Source organism: Hemicordylus capensis, chromosome 2, assembly GCF_027244095.1.
Source record: "Hemicordylus capensis ecotype Gifberg chromosome 2, rHemCap1.1.pri, whole genome shotgun sequence".
Taxonomy (NCBI): domain Eukaryota; kingdom Metazoa; phylum Chordata; class Lepidosauria; order Squamata; family Cordylidae; genus Hemicordylus; species Hemicordylus capensis.
Genome location: NC_069658.1, coordinates 285,528,134 through 285,547,250, shown reverse-complemented (window position 1 = coordinate 285,547,250; position 19,117 = coordinate 285,528,134). Strand labels below are relative to the sequence as shown.

At 42.5% G+C, this 19,117-nt stretch overlaps 1 protein-coding gene across 4 annotated transcripts in view; it reads right to left on the bottom strand.

The window, feature by feature from the left end:
• Positions 1–19,117, bottom strand: part of CHL1 (cell adhesion molecule L1 like) — a 382,907-nt gene that overhangs the window by 42,908 nt on the left and 320,882 nt on the right. For all 4 annotated transcript variants that reach the window (XM_053291775.1, XM_053291772.1, XM_053291774.1 and 1 more), the window contains 5 exons: positions 16,751–16,875; positions 11,134–11,235; positions 10,729–10,926; positions 6,424–6,494; positions 2,312–2,531 (listed from right to left, as the gene is read on the bottom strand). In XM_053291775.1, the coding sequence (XP_053147750.1) occupies positions 2,312–2,531; positions 6,424–6,494; positions 10,729–10,926; positions 11,134–11,235; positions 16,751–16,875 (716 nt within the window). The remainder of the gene's footprint in view (positions 1–2,311; positions 2,532–6,423; positions 6,495–10,728; positions 10,927–11,133; positions 11,236–16,750; positions 16,876–19,117) is intronic.

Sequence of the window (19,117 nt, the reverse complement as noted above, 5' to 3'; positions counted from 1 at the left end):
TGCAGCCCTGTGAGTCTTTTGTAAGCCACCCTTATCTTGTAGATTCTTGGAGACATCTTAGCAGGCCTTCTTAAATAACTTTGTAGTTTGACAAAGTCTTCTCACCATAATTGTGAATATGTACAATGTTAAATAATTGGTAACCTATTCAGCTGTCATAGTTTCAATTGCCCATTGCTAAATGCTAATATATTGTGGATATGCCAGGACTTTTAGGGTCTCCAATTTTAAATGACTACAGTGGTGTTTCCCCCCTCTTTTTCTAATCTTAATCCTTGCATTCTTAAGCTAAACCTTTTGAGAGGGGGGAAAGCTCTTCTGTTGGCACTGCAGCAGGGGTTTATAATCTGTTGTTTATATATATATATTCCCTAAATAAGATAAGTGAAGTAAAAATTGCAGTGTAGCAGCAGAGAGGTTTCTTGAAAGACTGTTGTCCAATTTTCTCAACAGGGAATAAGAGGCTTTCAGTCTTCCGTATTTTGCACAAGAAACAATTGCTTTTTGTTATGGCTTTTCACTTGCAGTTATTTTATGACTTCCTGTGCACTTATATTAAATCCCACCACAATCGTTTATGACAGCAGTTGTTAGAATGGTAAGGAAGGAAGGAAGGAAGGAAACTGTAGCTATCACAGGTAAAGCCATCTTAAGTGGCACAGCAGGGAAATGCTTGACTAACAAGCTGAAGGTTGCCAGTTCGAATCCCCACTGGTACTATATCGGGCAGCAGAAATATAGGAAGATGGGAAACACCTATATCGATCAACAGCGATATAGGAAGATGCTGAAAGGCATCCTCTCATACTGTGTGAGAGGAAGCAATGGTAAACCCCTCCTGTATTCTACCAAAGAAAAACACAGAGCTCTGTGGGCACCGGGAATTGAAATCAACTTGACGGCACACTTTAGCTTATCACAGGCGGATGTTACAGATGAAACCAGTTTGATTATGTGAAAGACAGGTGAAACATATATGCTACTGTGAGAGCGGTTTTTAGAAAGGTTATTGTATATGAGAATTGCTGAATTAAAATGGAAAAATGTAGAAAATGGGGCAGATCTCATTTCCCACTTGGTAGTCAAATACATCTCAATGTGAAATTTCAATGAGTATTTAATTTATAACAGTAGGATGTTGTAATGGGAAAGGGATATTCTATGCAATGCAAGTTTCATAGAATTATGGGAGTGATTAGAAATGTCTAGGTGTTGAGCAGATGTTTTAAAACTATTTTTTTTCAGTTAATTCTTTAGTCAGAACTAAAGAGGACATATTAAGCTTGTGCTTGAAATTTGGAAGGAAGCTGTGATAAGAAACAGCTAAATTGGATGTGTTTTTGCAAAGTTTTAAAAGATACTTTGTTTTCTTTAGCAGTACCATTTTTATCACAATTTATTTATTTATTTTAAAATATTTACCAGTATATTCCTCTTTTCTCACCTGAGGTGACACATGGTGGCAAAAAACATACTTTGGGCAGCAAGTTGTTAGTACCTAAGCTGCAGGTGAATGGGAGTGGAGAGCTAATCCGCTTGTTGCTTGATTTGATTGTATTAAATAAAGTTGTGGAATAAATAAAGTTTATTCATTGGTGTTGGCATAGTGGCAATGTATATTCACCCATTTCAAAAACTTCACTGGAGTCAATTTTAATCACATGATTTTGTAGTTCCATTGTTAAAGTGAAAGGATTTTCTTCAAATGGGCAAACAACTGACATTTTCTTTTTCCCCCTGCATTGCTTTCAAAGACTGTGCTCTAGATGGATTAAATTTGTCAATAATATATTGGGATACATGTCTACATAATTCAGCCCAGTGACATTTAAGTAATGAAAGTCCAAACTGTCTTTATTCAGGTTTCTCTCCCTTTAGTATGTAAACTGCTTTGGAAACTTTCTACATGAACCAAAACTTTCTGTGTAAACCATTTAGTATGTAAACCTCTCTGGATATGTTTTGTTGAAAATTAGTATAGAAGTAGTGGTGGTAGTGGTAAAGGTGAAGTGTGCCGTCGAGTTGGTGTTGACTCCTGGCGCCCAAAGAACCCTGTGGTTGTCTTTGGTAGAATACAGGAGCGGTTTACCATTGCCATCTTCCATGCAGTATGAGATGATGCCTTTCAGCATCTTCCTATATCGCTGCTGCCCAATACAGGAGTTTCCTATATTCTGAGAAATACACCAGCGAGGATTTGAACCAGCAACCTCTGGCTTGCTAGTCAAGTCATTTCCCCACAGTATAGTATTCAGTTTTTTAAAAGCCCATTCCCAAAACATTCCTTGCATAAAGATATTACACTACTTACTGTCCTCACTTGAATATCCAGTTACATTTTCAGGTTCAGGGCCATATCCAAAGTTATTCATAGCCTGGACTTTGATATCATAAGGTACAAATGTAGGGGTGTTCTTTAATGTGAAGAAATTCTTTTTCACAGTTTCTTCCTCCCATTCAGCAATATCCTGCTGTTTCCAGTTCACTTTGTACTCCAGCCCAGGCCCATTTTGCTCCATGGGCTTTAATGGCTGCAAAGAAAGCCAAAATAAGGCAAGCCTATATTACGAACAAATAATGTTACAGAAACAGAGGCTATCATTCTGCAAGGTGGAAACAATAATTTACATCACAATGATTTAAAGATAATGGAATAAAAATACTGTGGCTTTTAAAGGAATGCTAAAGATGAAACAGATGGATTAAAAGCATGTCAATTATTAAACCATATACTTTTATGCTGGAGACATTACCTCTCAATTGGCGGTACATTGCTTTTGTTTTGCAGTGAAAATCAACTCACATGGCAACGTGTTATCTCTATTGTGGTTACAGTGTGCCAGATTTTTAATTTTTAATGTTTCATAGCAGGTTTGGCCATTAAAAGATAAAACTACCCTGTAGAGTATTAAACATTTGACAACATCCTAAACGACATCTGAATAACTTAATGGATCATAGATAACACTTTTTAATGGCTCGTCTGTGGCAGTCACCTAGCTAGGATTTGTTTATACAACAGTGAAATGCATCAGCACAGCAGCAGCTGGCACATTATTTCTGATGGTTTTGTTTAAGACAGCTATTGAAAGCCAGTGTGATCAGTGAGACCTGAGTTCAGCTCCCCACTCAGCACACTGGGTGACCGTGGGCTAGTTGCTATTTCTCAAACTAACCTTGCCTACCCCATAGGGTTGTGGCAAGGAGAATTATTAGGGCTGTGGCAATTATTTCGATCCAATAAGAATATCCAACCAATATGCCCATTACTGGAGCCCCAACAGTTGGAATTACGACTAAAATCCCTGCTATTCCTATTGGAAATCCTTCTACTTCAAATAGTAATATTGGAACAAAACCACCCCAGGGCTTGGAGAGACTCTCTTTTCAAGCTGGCTCCGAGCTGGTTTTTAAGGACTATACTTTCAAAATGGGGGGGGGTACCTTTGCCCCCTCTCCAAATTTTGGTGGTGAAGTGCTTAAGGTCCAGGTCAGGAACTGGCTTCAAGAGAAAGTCTCTACAAACTGGCTGCAGACCTGGACTTAAAGGACCGTACCCCCAAAATGGGGGGATGGGGAACAAGGTAACCCCCCCCAGAGATAATCCAGTGGACCAGAGAGCACCTAATGAGCACCCCATTTTGACCCTCTTTGGAGTTGCCTTCACTACCCCACCCCCAAATTTATTTTGGGGGTGTGGTCCTTTAACTCCAGGTCTGGAGCTGGCATTAAGAGACTTTCTTTCAAAGCTGTCTTCTGATAAATGTTATTGGTAAAATATCAGGACAATGCCCACCAGATACAGATACCAATAATGTTGGGGAGGCCGTATCGGCCTCCCCAATATTTTTTTTTTTGCATATTGTTATCAGTTCCGCATTGATCCAGTATTTCTGGTGGTGCACAGGCCCACTAATTATGCTGTCTTAGGAAGGGCAGGATAACGTGTAACTATTAATTATAGTAGATGGTCACCTGTGCCACAAAAGTTGTGATCTTAAGAGCTTGATTATTTAATAGTTGAAAAAGCTGTAAAAATAATGCACGGCATAGAGTTATAGCATTTGCACTTACTAAGTAGCATATATGGGGTTTTGTTTTCCTCACTACAACCTTGTTAAGTAGATTAGGCTAAGTGATCATGTCGAGGGCCAAGCTTATCCAGTGAGTTTCATGGCATTGTGGAGATTTGAAATAAGCCCCTCTGGTCCAGCATTCTAGTCATGATCAGAATCTGTTTTTCTGGCCAATTGTTCGTTTCCTTGAAGATGATCAAGAGATTCTCAAGAAGAAGTTCCTCAAGCAATACAGTTCCTCAAGCAATTACCCTTACACCAAAAGAGATGAGGCAATACAATACTACTCATCTGTTCTGGATGAAGGGCGACAGATTATTGAACATTAATATCATTGTGACTGCACCAGGTAGCAAGCCCCAAACAGTGTGGGCCTACACTGAGGTCAGAAGTCAAATGGCAGCATCCTTCCCCCAGACCTTAAGGATGATCACATCTTAGCTCAGAGCTGTAGATCAGACCACTGCAGATCGCTGCTTCTCGCTGCCAACTCCAAGGGCCATTTTGGAGGCCTCACACTTCCTCTCAAGCAATTCAGCCTTTGAGCCCCTGAAGTAGGAAGGAGTTCTAGTCATAGCCTTCAAGCTGCAAAGCTGCTGAAGACTGGTTGTTTGGTGAGCACCCTTGGGCTGGTTATAGAAAGGAAGAAATGATCAATCTACTCTACTCTTTCTCCCAACCCACACCCCACTTGCCAGCTGTGACCTAAATAGATGCCTAGCGGGGGAAATAGGGGTGTGCAAACAGGTTCAACTGGTTTGATATTGAACCAGTTTGGTTTGAGGGCTCAGCTCCCTGGTTCAGCTCGACCCCAGACCAAACACCACCACCACCACAGTTTGGAGGTTTGTCGAACATTTTTGGGAAAAACAATTCCTTTTCTTTTTTCTTTCAACTTACCCCCTCTGGGGGCTTCTCCAAGGTGGGATCCACAGAGGTTCCCCTTCCCCCCTCGCCAGTCTTCCTTTTTGTAAAAATTTCCCAGTTCGGGCATCTTTGGTCCTTTCCGGGCCTATTCCCTGGCATGGTGGCAGCATTTTGAAGGCTGCCATGCCTGCACAGTGGGACCCTGCATGGCCACGTCATGTTGGAAAGGAGAGGGGATCCTACTCAGGCCCCAAAAGGATAACCAGCAAAGACCATTCTGCATTGGGGTAGGACAGAGGGCAGGTCACCTGGAGTAAGACTGATATGAACCACCCTGAGACCTTGGGTTAGGGCGGTATAAAAATGTGCTAAATAAATAATAAATAAATAATAATATACTGGAAAGGCATGAGATGCCAGAATGGCCTCTCAGAGATGTGCACGGATGGCTTATGCAGCTACAGGCAGGGCAGGGGTTATTTCCTTTAAAAAGCAGGTAAGCAGGACCTTACTTGCTCCTCTACCACCCCACTGCTTTTCTGGGCATGGCACTCACTATTCAAAATGCCCTGCATGGCTGTAGCGCTGCTCCCAACAGTCTATGTGTGGTGTTGGCATGCACATTGCCACCACACAGCCTTTTGAACAGCGAGTGGGGCAATGGATGAGCAGGTAAGGTTCTGACTGCCTGCTTTTTAAAGGAACTGACCCCTGCCCTGCTGAACCAGTTCAAATGCTGGCACTCAAACCGATTCTGTGCTTCCCTAAGGAGACGCTGAACATCCCTACTCTCAGTCTCGACCCACTCTATGTGGCTCAGATAATCGGGGTAGCCTCATGCCTTCTCTGAAGATTAGGTGAAGTAAAACACTGGCCCAAGCACACGACTGGGAATGGCCACATTCTGTAAGATTTTCTATGCTGTCCTCCCCTCTTTTTCCTTAAAATTTGTTTTCAAAACCTACCATTTCACTGAAGCATTTAGATCAAACTTTGCTCCTCATTCTACCAATACTAAGCATAAGTGCATGTACTTACATTTGTACATGTTCCTGCCTTGTACACTACATGTGCTTTTATTTTCCTGCCCTTCCCTACCTACTGTCTTTTCTTCTATTGAAATGTAGATTGTAAACACCCTGTTATTTATAGACAAAAAATATACATGCACTAATGACTATGACATTAGGGCAGGGGTTCTTAACCTTTTTGCACCTATAGATCAGCTGGATCATTAAGTATTACCCATGGATTCCCCCTACCCATTTATTAGAACATAAATAATAAATAATATAATTTAATAAAGCCAGTCACTATGAATTAAGTGAAAAGTAAAACATCTCTAAATAATCACACATGCAGCCCAATGCATGCATATTTACTCAAAGTAAGTTCCATTGTGTTGTGTTCAATGGGTCTATAGTTAATGTTTATAGAATCAAAGCCATTATGTGCATAACTTTTACTAAAAAAAGCCTACCTCCCATATTACGATCAATTCATGTGGTTCTGAAGCTTCAACTCTGATGTTTTCTGGGTTCTTGTCTGGAGCTATGCATCAACAACACACAATGAGACTTTTAATTAGCCAACCTTTAGTCCTCCCTATATTTTTATATCCATACAGAACAGTCACATAAATGTAGCAATTTTTGAATTAACTGTCCCCGTAATGATTTGGTTTGCTTGTAATGACAACTATACAACATAGAAAAGGCGTGTAAATACAATTAGGAAAATGTCAGCTGAATGCTTTATTTACAATGCAAAACAATTACTGCTCCTAGCACACTGCACCTTTCGTGGTGGTTCACAGCACATGATGATAACCACTGATAGGTCCTTGTGATACTAATTTCAGGCAGCCGACATATCACATGATTCACATATTAGCTCAGTACACGAATCCACCATAGAAATCCCTTGAATGATATGATCAATTGGCATGTAAAGGTGCAATGGCAAATACCATGCATATGGTTTCAGTAATTTGGGTTATAGTGACTGGATAAAAATTAAATGGCGGTTTCACAAAGCACCAGATGTTAATGGGATTATTCTAAAGAGACAGCCCTATGGGATTGGGAAAACAGAAGGTGTATCATTAGTATGAGGCACAGAACTGGAAAGCTGGGCAAGGTACAGAGACGTTAAAAAAGGTTAGGGAAATATAAATGAATAAGTGTTTCAGAGCAGCTGTTCTAAAAAAGTATTCTCAAGAATCACTTATTTCATGTTATACCAAGAGAAATTGGTTGTGAATAGAAATTTGTTCCAAGTCCTGTGCTGCTATGAGACTCACAATAAATCTTGCTAAATACCCTGGCCTGTACATTGGAGGAGTGAGAAAAGGAGCGAGAGGCTAGACAGTGTTTTAAAGTATTGCATTAACTCTTAAAGGAATTGCAACAGATATTGGAATGCTATCTCACATAGCCCTGGAGTGCAGCAACTCTCTTTTCAAGGAAACCAATTCTATGGATCTGCATGAGAGACAGTAAGGGAATATGTCTTCAGAGACAGGAAGAGTGTTTCATTGCATTCTTTCATTGCATCTGTACACATTTAATTCTCCTTATGTATATAAAGCCCATGTGCTGCACCAGCATGACCATGGTGGGAGGGAAGCTATGCAGACAGGGAGTGGAACACAAAAGGTGACAGACTAGCCAGGCTTGCTACTGGATCTGGGAAGCCATTACAAACTTCACTGCCTTGGTGGTTAGCAGGAAAGACCTGTCCTGGGCTGCACGTAAGTCTCCCTGTCTTCTTCTCCCCAGCTGCAGAGCCTAGGAATTGAAAATGGCATAAAGGTAGGGAGTTGAAGAGAGGCTCAGAGCTGCCACCATCATGGAGAAGTCAAGCAAGAGGACACGAGCAATCCTCTTTTGCAACAGTGGCAAAATGCTAATAGGTGGCCATGGGATCATCTCACCAAGCCTGTAACTTCTTTGGTAGATATGAGTGCAGACAGTTCACTTCTATGACAGGGATTAAATCACTGATCTCAGCATCACTAGAATCAGGGTCAGGAGTGTGTAAGGTGAGGTAAGGTGCGTGTTTGTAAGGTGTCAATAGTGGGGAAACATCACTGAGTATTTAAAATTGTGCAAAACAACATAGTGCATGTTCTCTTCTCAGCCCCCAAACATCTCTCTTCACCTGAGATTTCCTGCTGTAGCCTCACCTTTCTACTCAGCCTTAACCATTCCACTACTGAACTGTCTGGGTTACATCCAATCTATTTGGTTGCTTAAAGATTTCATTTAATACCGCTTCCATTATAACTTTTGCTGGATTCTTTTAACCTTGAAAATTACCATTACCTCAACACATAGAACTGAAAAGTAACCATGTGATCAATGAGTAACCATACCAGCAAGTTTTGTAGTCCAAGCAAGGCTAATGCCACTCTAAATGGGATGGGAGACTAGCCTTGTGCCAGGTGAGCAGAAGTATGTCATTAAGCAACATTAAAGGTCCAGACATTAAAGATGGTCTGTTGTACTTTTTGCAGCATCAGTTGGAAGATAATGGACATGCAAATGCTTTCCCATGCCTCCAAGCATGACTATGGGATCTGAGGAAAGATTGTTGTCCCTGATCAACTGTGCCTCCTGAAGGCAGTCTAGATTTCTCCTAATGAACTCGATGAAAGCATCTGAGTACAAAGTTAATGGGTTGCAATTGACAGGAGTTGGTTTTCAGTTATGTTCACAGATGCACCACTTTACTTTTCATTAAATTGAGAGTTGTGGGATATGTGCCTGGACACAGTGGTAAGGGTACTATAGAAAGAAAACATTCAGAAATGTCTAGATTGGCAATTATTATTAATTATTCACAAGCTGTCTTCTGCCCTATTCACATTCCATGTTTTATCTAATTAAGAACATACAAAAAGCTCAATTGGATTAGACCAAACATCTATCTAGTTCAGTATCCAGCTTCTTACAGTACCCAACCCAATTCATCTGGGAAGGCCACAAATATGGCATGAATGTAATAGCCTTCCCAAAGTATCATCTTCCAGCAAATGATTTTCAGTAGCATACTGCCTCAAAACACAGAGGCCAAATTCAGACATAACATGAAACCAGAGGTCACTTGACTTCCGGTTTTGGTAGCCATACATCCAAATGTGGGCAGCCAGAGCTAAGCAGTAAAATGGTGGTTTCCGTCCCTAAACTCCAATCTGAACCTTTCACCCCCTGCCCCCCAATCTGAACCTGCCCCCTCCCAACCCCAGTTGTGTAGTGCTAGCATTACATCTGAATGCTGGCACTGCAGTTTTCCCCTCATGCAACCAGAGTTGAGGGAGGAAGCTTCTCCCTCATTCTAGCTGCCATGGGCTGCTCTTCATTAAATAATAAAGCCCCAGCAGCCAGATCCTCCTCCTCTGTTCAGTCAGCGTGACTGCACTTAAGTCACCCCACTGCCTCACTGCACTCCAAAGCTTCCTGTGGCTGGCTGGTTCCAATCACCACCACATTTCCTCCCCACATCTTGCTGTGCTCTGAAACAGTGGTAGAACTCTGAGCACAGGCTTGCATCCTGGGCACCCAGGCCTCTGCAAGAGCAAGGGATAGGGGAGGGAAGAAAAGAGTCCATGGTGGAGGAGTGAGGGGAGGGTAGAGTGGGGGAAGAGGGCTTCTGCTTTTCCAATCTGATTACTGAGTGTTAAAAATATTTTGAGAACAATAACAGTTAAAATTTGTTTTCCTTTATATTTATATTACTTTCTCTGAGCATATTCTGGTGTGAAACATAGTGCATTCAGCTAATTTAAGTGACAGGATTGTCCATGCAAAAGTTGGTATCTGCAGGTCAAAGGGAAGCATTTCTTCTAAAAAAAAATACCCCCCCCCAAAAAAAAATCAACCTTCCCATGAGCACATTATGGTATAAAAAGCAGTGCATTCCGCTTATAAATCAATCAATCAATCAATCAATCAATCAAATAAATAAATAAATAAATAAATAAAATAAAATAAAATAAAATAAAATAAAATATTTCTTCTTTTAAAAAGTAACGTTTCCCTGAGCATATTATGGTTTAAAATGGTTTTCCATTCAGCTAATTAAAAGGGCAGGATTGCCTATACAAAATGTGGTATCTGCCAGTCATTGGGATGCATTTCTTCTAAAAAAAAAAATACCCCCCCCCAAAAAAAATCAACCTTCCCATGAGCATATTCTGGTATAAAAAGTAGTGCATTCCGCACATTCAAATGACAAGGCAAGGAAAGGAGAAAGGGGGAAAGGGAAGAAGAAAGGAAGCGAGTGAGAGAAAGAGGGTGGAGGAGCAGGAGGACAGAAAATGGTGTGTGTGTGCACCCCTCCAGAGGTGCATTGGAATCAAATCTGGCCCACCTCCCAACTGGAGTTTGACACCCCAATTTAAGCCAATGGTTATTGGTCATTACATCTGGTGGCAGTGAATTCAATCAATGAATTATGGAAGGTGCAAAGAAGTATTTGTTTCTTTCAGTCCTGAATTTAATATCATTAAATTTCATTGGATGAATTATAATGTTTTGAGAGAGAAAAAACTATTATAAGCAGCTGCACAGGAGAAGTGCTCCTAATGTGCCTACTACTTCCATGGCTTTGCAGTGCTGAGCTCAGGGGAGAGACAGAAGCAAAGGTCAAAGGACCTCCCTACTTTCCTTTTGGTATATCCTGAAGTCTCTAGAGAGAGGGGGAAAGAATGTAGCCCACAATCCAGGCAGGAAGCAGAGGCACAGCAGTGATATCAATGCAAAAAAGAAGTAACCATATGTACCAGCTGGCGGTGTTTCATATCGCTCCGACGGTTCACTAGGCTGGCTTCTCCCAATGGCATTAACAGAGACAACACGGAATTGGTAATTTATATATGGGGCCAGTGGTAAAACAACGGTTGTTTCATTCCCTGGGACCCTGATTAATTCCTGCCACTTTCTGGGCTCCCACTGGTTCTCTTCAAATTCCACAATAGATTCTACAAGGGACGAGGAGAGAAAACACAACAAGCAATGCATGCGAATTAAAGCCCATGAGAAAAGATAGACATAAAGGGAAGAAAATGATTACTAGCAAAGACCCTTAAACAACAAAACCACTTTAGCACAACTTTTTTAATAGCTTGTTTATTTTAATGTTGACAATTTGCTGCCACAAGTGAGGCAATGGTCAGAATCCTTCTTACCATTAACTGGGCTGTTGTTATTGCCTCCAGCATTCCATGACAATCTAACACTTCTCTCCTGCTTTTCTGACAGGTGGAGGTTTTCTGGTGGGTCAGGGACATCTAGAGAATTGGGAAGAAACATGAGACAAAGGGCAGATGCTTTTATTGCTCTTAGTAAGAGAGAAGACGATGCTTTACCAGCAACACTTCATTTTCTATTCAAAGCATTTTGCTGAAAAGTAGTATGGATGTGCGAGCCAGCTCTCACTTGACCGGGCCCAGCTTGAGGGCTCACCCTCGAGCCAGACTGGGCCGGGTTTGGCTCAAGGTCGAGTCAAACCCACCAGTCTGGTCTGGTTTTTTTAAAAAACAAAAATGGCAGACTTACTGCCATTGTGTGTTTCCAGGGGGTGCTGTTGCAGCCATGGGGTGTGTGTGTGTCTCCTGAGGTTCCCCCTCCCCCCACTGACCTCCTCCAGTCTCAAACAGCCAATTTTGGGCTATTTTTGGCCTGTTCTGGGCCTCTCTGGGCTGCTGGTATTCATTTTGGAGGCCTCTATGCATGTGCACTGGCCAGCTGCATGGCCGGGTCATGACCCAGCCATGCAAATGGCTAGTGCGCATTTGCTGCAGCCCCCAAAATGTCCACCATCAGTGCATAAAGGCCTGAAATGGGCCAAAAATGACCAGAAATGAGCCGTTTGAGACCAGGGTAGGTCAATGGGGGGAGGGGGAACTTCAGGAGACCCCCGCCCATGGCCATGGCAGCTCCCTGGTGCCCTGCAATGGTGGCAAGTCTGCTTTTGTTGTTGTTTTTCTTCCTTCCCCCCCACTAGCTCTAGTGTGCACAGAACCAGACAGGATTGGGTTCGGTTTGTCTGGTTCTAATCAAACCAAAATGGGTTTTGTGGTTTTTTGCACACCCCTAAAAAGTTGTATATAAATAGAAACAGAGATAAATAAATAATCACATCAGGAAGAAAGTTTCTATTGTTCTATTTTCATTGGGTTGTTTTGTTTTTTTAGAAAGCAGTAAACAACGTGCTTCTTCTGTAGTCTTCAGAAGGATCACAATCCGCAGTCTGAAGAATCACAGTTCCTTCTACTACCAAAGGACTCGCCCACCTCATATATATATGCTCACCTCATTCTGCTGTATGTGTAGACTTGGTCTAAGTCATAGTCAGATCAAATGATGAGTCTTTGGTGATAGACTGTGAGCACTTTGGGGACAGCGAGCCATTTTATTTATTTGCTTGATGGATTGTTTATATCTATGTAAACCACTTTGGGAACTTATTTTTAAAAGTGGTATATATTTGCCATATTAATTGTATTCGTATCCATAGCTCTCTATCTTCTTTATTTCATAGCTTGGACTATGGTTACACCAGAGTCTTGAAAAGGTTGGAGAGCCAGGGCAGATGAACCTAGTATTCTGAACCTACTATTTCTACTTTAGTATTCTGAATACCTACTATAGTATTCCTATAGGACAGGATAGGATAGGATAGGATAGGATAGGATAGGATAGGATAGGAGAGTGAACTATAGTATCTGAATACCTATAGTATTCTGAACCTAGTATTCTGAAGTATTCTGTTGCTCGCCGCTCGACTGAGTGGTGCGGCGAGTTCGCCCCCCCCTGCAAGAAACACGAGGCAGGGGAGAGGGCACATGGCTAGGAGAGCCCCCATTGGCTGGCGGGCTTGTGCAGGGGCGGGGCTTCAGCCGTGCAGCTCGCTACAGCTCCGCTGCCCCTCAGTTCGTTTTGAGAAGGCACCCTCCTTCCCTCCCTAAGTATAGTCTGGGCTTTGTCTGGTCGCCTTTTGGGGCTGGGCAGGAATTTTTTGGGCGTTTACCTGATTGGCCGGTGGTGCACACCTTTTTTTCGCCTGCTCCAGACTGTACTGGGGTTAGCAGTTAGGCTCATTTTAGGTCACAATTGGGGCAGGTACAGTGTGGTTGGAATAACATCTGAGGCTGGTGAACACCTTCAGGTAAGCATTTGGCTAGAGGTTGGACAGGGCAACTCTCGAGAGACTGCATGGCTCAGGGAGATTTGCCTTGGATCAACCTACTCTGTCTGGCTAAGCTTCCCGGAATCGCTGAACGGCTACCAGGAGGTGTTGCTGTGGCAGAGGCCTGGCTTTAGGCCAGCTACGAAGGGCAGCCTTGGCTTTAGAGCTTGGGGGGCTGCCTGGAGCCAAGGTGTGTTGCCCTACGCCATAGGCCAGGCATGCCCTGGTGGCACATGACTATAGACACCACACTGTATGGGGTGGGCAGTCAATCCCTGTGTTTTAAAAGTTGCTGGTTTATAGAAAAATAAAATTGTGGCCCTAATTTTCACCAACACTTGTGTCTTCTTGGGTGCGGGGCAAAGACTCATTCCACAGTCATACTGTCAGTATTAGTGCATTGAACCTCTCCAACAATGGGTTTGCAAGAGAGCAGAAAAGGTAAGTATGACACACACAACCTTCTTCACGAGATGAGCATGTGAATGAAATCCTTCCTGGTTCTTGGTGGAACTGGAGTAGCTATTGTAGGCAGTAGGGAAGAGAGGGTCTTCCTTCAGTCAAGCCCAAAATTATCTCAGGCAGTCTCCTTATACTGCTTGTGGGGTAATGGTAAATCAATTTCTTTCCCACTAAATATAACTTAGGATATTTGTTTCTGCTTACAGGAAGGGGAAAAAAATCACCCATCCCATAGCTACAAACATACTCGGATAAAGGTCAAATTCCATTCCTTGTCTCAGCCACAGCAGGAGTCTTATTAAGCAACTGCCCTGGTAGCAAGAAAGCAATGAGGCAGAGCTAGCTAGAAGAGGATTCCATATAATATGCAATTTTAATAGATGGCTAAAAATAGAAGTGCAGAATCTTTAAAAGGCAGCAAAATGTAGTTGTCTGGTAGCTAGATATGAAATGACACATATATGGAACTAAAAGAAACACAGCTGGGGGTAGCATTTCCAGCATCATGGGATTGGCAGCCAAGTATGAAACGGTGGGTATAAAGAATGGACAAATTTGATTTTATTTTCAAAATGAATTTACCACGTACGATGCCTCTTCATTAACACATCGGTGGATGGTGCTCAAATACAAGTTTTGTAGTATTGTGAAAAACACAATCTGTTGTGCAATGCTGTACAATAAAAATCCCAAACTGTGTTATTCTGCTATTTGGAGGGCTATTGCTGAAGTGACTGAAGCTGAACATCCTTGTTCAGTCAATGTTTATTATTCTGGATATGTTAACAGATGGCCGTTTGTCAGACCTGCACATTCACAAACGGTCTTTTCAGTGCTTCCACACTTTATGTGATTTTTTTCTATGATAGCTCAATGGTTCAGTTCCCTCGCACCTGCCATCACTCCCATTGGCTTCCTCTAACTGATTCTTCTTCTCCTTGTCTTTCCTACTAGCCACCTTTGGCTTGAATTCCAACCTTACTGACCAACATCCGGAACAGGCTACTGTGGGCACTCCCAATATGTGGGGCGCTAGCTCCCATGCTCCTCCATGCTCTCCCTGAAGCATGAGTAGATGTGTTCTGGGGTCTCACCTGCACTCCAGAACAGCTCTGTTAGAGCAGCAGCATGTCACTGAGGGTCATGCAATGTGTTTCCATTCTAACAGAGCAGTTCTGGAGTGTAGGTGAGCTCCAAGTAGTATTTGTGCAACTGCCTGCACTTTGGGGAAAGTGAGGGGCAGCGTGGGGACTAATGCTGTGTGGTGCACATGTTAGGAGCACCTGTGGTAGATGGCTCTGGGTATCAGCCACTGTTTGGAAGTCCCAATGCAATGAATAGAACTAACTTCTAAAAACATGATTAGTATTAGGCTGCTGAGGTAATCATGCTACTAGATGTAGTCAGAAAAATGCCGAAGAACTTACAGATAAAATGGAAAGGCAGATACAATATCTTCACTATAGGTATAAAACGGATTGTGACTCTTTATCTTTCCCTCTGAAGGATAAAGAATGAATATACACTGTTACTATAGACCTAGCTGCATTTGACTAATTACATACAGCTGTGAAGTGAAAGAGAGAGAAGACTTCAGAGATACATTAGGAACAATTTATTGAGAGCTTCTACAAACAGCTGTGGCAACAAGAACAGGACAATGGCAGAAGAGACAAAGGAGAATAACTAGAGTGGGGACAAGAAGAAGAAGAGTGGTGTTAGGCGCAGCCTAGTATCCCACCTAAAGCTGTTGACAAGGACTGTGATATGTCTCTCACCTTACAGTGTAATTTTGATACCAACCACCTAAAAATCTCAGTACCTCATTACTTTAAATCATAAGAACATAAGAGGAGACCTGCTGGATCAGGCCCAAGGCCCATCTAGTCCAGCTTCCTGTTTCACACAATGGCCCACCAGATGCCGCTAGAAGCCACAGGCAGGAGTTGAGGGCATGCTCTCTCTCCTGCTGTTATTCCCTTGCAACCGGTACTCAGAGGCATCCTGCCTTTGAGGCTGGAGGTGGCTTGTAGCCCTCTGACTAGTAGTTGTTGATAGACCTCTCCTCCATGAAGTTATCCTAACCCCTCTTAAAGCCATCCAGGTTGTTGGCTGTCACCACATCTTGTGGCAGATAATTCCACAAGTTGATTATGTGTTGTGTGAAAAAAATACTTCTGTTTACTGGTCCTAAATTTCCCTGATATCAATTTCATGGGATGACCCCTTGGTTCTAGTGTTATGTGAGAGGGAGAAGAATTTCTCTCTATCCACTTTCTCCACACCATGCAGGATTTTATAGACCTCTATCATGTCTACCCGCAGTCATCTTTTTTCTAAACTAAATAGCCCCAGGTGTTATAGCATTGCCTCATCAGAAAGATGCTCTAGGCCCCTGAACATCTTGGTTGCCCTCTTTTGCACCTTTTCCAGTTCTACAATGTCCTTTTTTAGATATGGTGACCAGAAATGTATGCAGTACTCCAGGTGTGGCCGCACCATAGTTTTGTATAAGGGCATTATAATATTAGCAGTTTTATTTCCAATGCCCTTCCTAATGATCCTAGCATGGAATTGGCCTTTTTCATAGCTGCCATACATTGGGTTGACACTTTCATCGAGCTGTCCACGTTGACCCCAAGATCCCTCTCCTGGTCAGTCACCAACAGCTCAGATCCCATCAGTGTTGGGGTTTTTCTTCCCAATGTGCATCACTATACACTTGCCAACAATGAAACGCATTTGTCATTTTGTCTCCCACTCACCTAGTTTGGAGAGATCCTTTTGGAGCTCCTCACAATCTGTTTTGGATTTCACTACCCATACTGTTCTCCCACAAATAAGCATGCACATATGTGCAGTATATGTGTACTTTAACATCCTGGACACTACAGGCTCCATAGAAAATTTGTTGTCATAGGCCCCAAAATTCCGAAGGAAATCCATTTTTGGTTCCAGGTAGTATAGAGCTAAGAATAGGTTTCCCAGAGGGAGCAAAAGCACAAATACTGAGGCTGCAATAATCTGTACACTTACTGGGAGTAAATAATTATCATTGAACACAGTGGGGCTTACTTCCCACTGTAAGAAATTAATATATATTGAGCTGTTAGTCATCCAAAAATTTGAAATAATTGAAGGAATTTACTTACAGAGAACAATTAATTGAGAATCATCTGTGGAACTATCAAGAGATGTGCTACCTATACAGGTGTACACTCCCTCATCTTCTAACTCCACATTGGGTATAAACAATGTATCCATCTCAATAATTATCCTGTAAGGGGAAAAAAGAAAATATATCTGAATGGATTATATCTGCATGATAACAAAGCATATTAAGATCATTACTGCTCTTTCCCTCTGTTACCCTTCAGAGTCTAAAGGTCTTTGACACAAAAACAAGCTTGCAATCAAAGGCTGACATACTGCACAAGAGTATGTCAGCCTAGTAGTGTTGCATTTATGCAATTTCTATAAGCTGCGCAAATTGCATCACACAAGAGTAAGCCGATTGGAAATAATGGGCTTACTCTTGAGTGACACAATTTGTACAAATTTTGCTTTTGAGCAAACACAAAGACTGACATACTCTTGCACAGTATGTTAGCCACTATGTCATATTTTATTGGTTTTATTTATTTATTGACATTCCTATCCCACCTTTATCTCATAGTAGAGCTCAAGGTGCCTTATATTGGGTTCCCTGGTGGTCTCCCATCCAGACGTAGACCTTCTTAGCTTCAGTTATGTAGCTGTTCAGACCATGAACTGTGTTTAGGTTGCAACATATACAACATATAAATAGCAACGGGAGAAGGCATAATACAGTTCCCATTCAGAAGCTAAGCACAATTAGATATGGTCAGAACTTGGAAGAGTGACCACCTGGGGACCTGGATTTCCATGACTTAAGAAAGGCAGGAGGAAACTGATTATCTAGACCCATTTCAAACTAGCTTTAGAATGGGCTATGGGGTTGAGACAGCCTTGGTCGGCCTGATGGATGACCTTTACCGGAGAATCGAAAGAGGGAGTGTGCCTCTGTTGGTCCTCTTGGATCTCTCGGCGGCGTTCGATACCATCGACCATGGTATCCTTCTGGGTCGCCTGGAGGAGTTGGGAATAGGGGGCACTGCTTTGCAGTGGTTCCGTTCCTATCTCTCGGGTAGATCCCAGATGGTGGAGCTTGGTGACAGTCGCTCCTCAAAGCAGGAGCTATTATATGGAGTCCCTCAGGGCTCCATTCTGTCACCAATGCTTTTTAATATCTACATGAAACCGCTGGGTGAGGTCATCAGAAGTTTTGGTGCTGGGTGTTATCAGTATGCTGATGACACCCAAATCTACTTCTTTTCATCTTCAGGAAATGGCACTCACTCTTTAAATGCCTGCCTACAGGCAGTAATGGGCTGGATGAGGGAGAACAAATTGAAGCTGAATCCAAGCAAGACGGAGGTGCTCATTGTGGGGGCTCAGAATCTGAGGAGTGAGTTAGATCTCCCTGTGCTGGATGGGGTTACACTCCCCCAGAATGAGCAGGTGCGCAGCTTGGGAGTACTCCTGGACCCAGGCCTCACCCTGGTTTCTCAGGTGGAGGCCATGGCCAGGAGTGCTTTCTATCAGCTTCGGCTGATTCGACAGCTGCGTCCATTCCTTGAGGAGGAGGATCTCAAAACAGTGGTGCACCAGCTGGTAACCTCCCGGCTTGACTATTGCAATGTGCTCTATGTGGGGCTGCCTTTGTACGTAGTTCGGAAACTTCAATTAGTTCAGAATGCGGCAGCCAGATTGGTCTCTGGGGTAACCCGGAGAGACCATATTACGCCTATTTTGAAACAATTGCACTAGCTGCCGATATGTTTCCGGGCAAAATACAAAGTGCAGGTGATTACCTTTAAAGCCCTGAACGGCTTCGGCCCAGGTTATCTTAAAGAGCACCTTCTTCTGTGTGTTCCCCACCGCACATTAAGGTCATCTGAGGAGGTTCGTCTCCAGTTACCACCAGCACGTCTGGTGGCGACTCAGAGGCGGGCCTTCTCTATAGCTGCTCCAGGGCTGTGGAATGCGCTCCCTGCGGAATCCGTAATTTGAATTCTCTATTAGCCTTCAGGAGAGCCCTTAAAATGTATTTGTTTGGCCTGGCTTTCCAGGGTTTTTAAATTTTAACCCAATTTTGGGGCTTTTAATTGCTTTAAATTGTTTAATTGCTCTTTTAAAATATTTTTAAATGGTTAATTGTTGTTATATTGTTTTTAATTTGTTTTAGCTTTTTATTGTTTTAGTGGCTTGTTTTGATTGTAAACCGCCCTGAGCCATTTTGGAAGGGCGGTATATAAATCAAATAAATACATAAATAAATAAATATAAATATTTTTCTACCCCTTTCCTGATGCAATTTTCCAAATTTAAGCTGCCTTCTCTGAATCTGTGTGCCTCACTAGCAAAATACACAGACACTTGTATGTTTCCACAGTGGAGCAAATCACAGCTTAATAGGACCATTTAAGGTGGGGGAA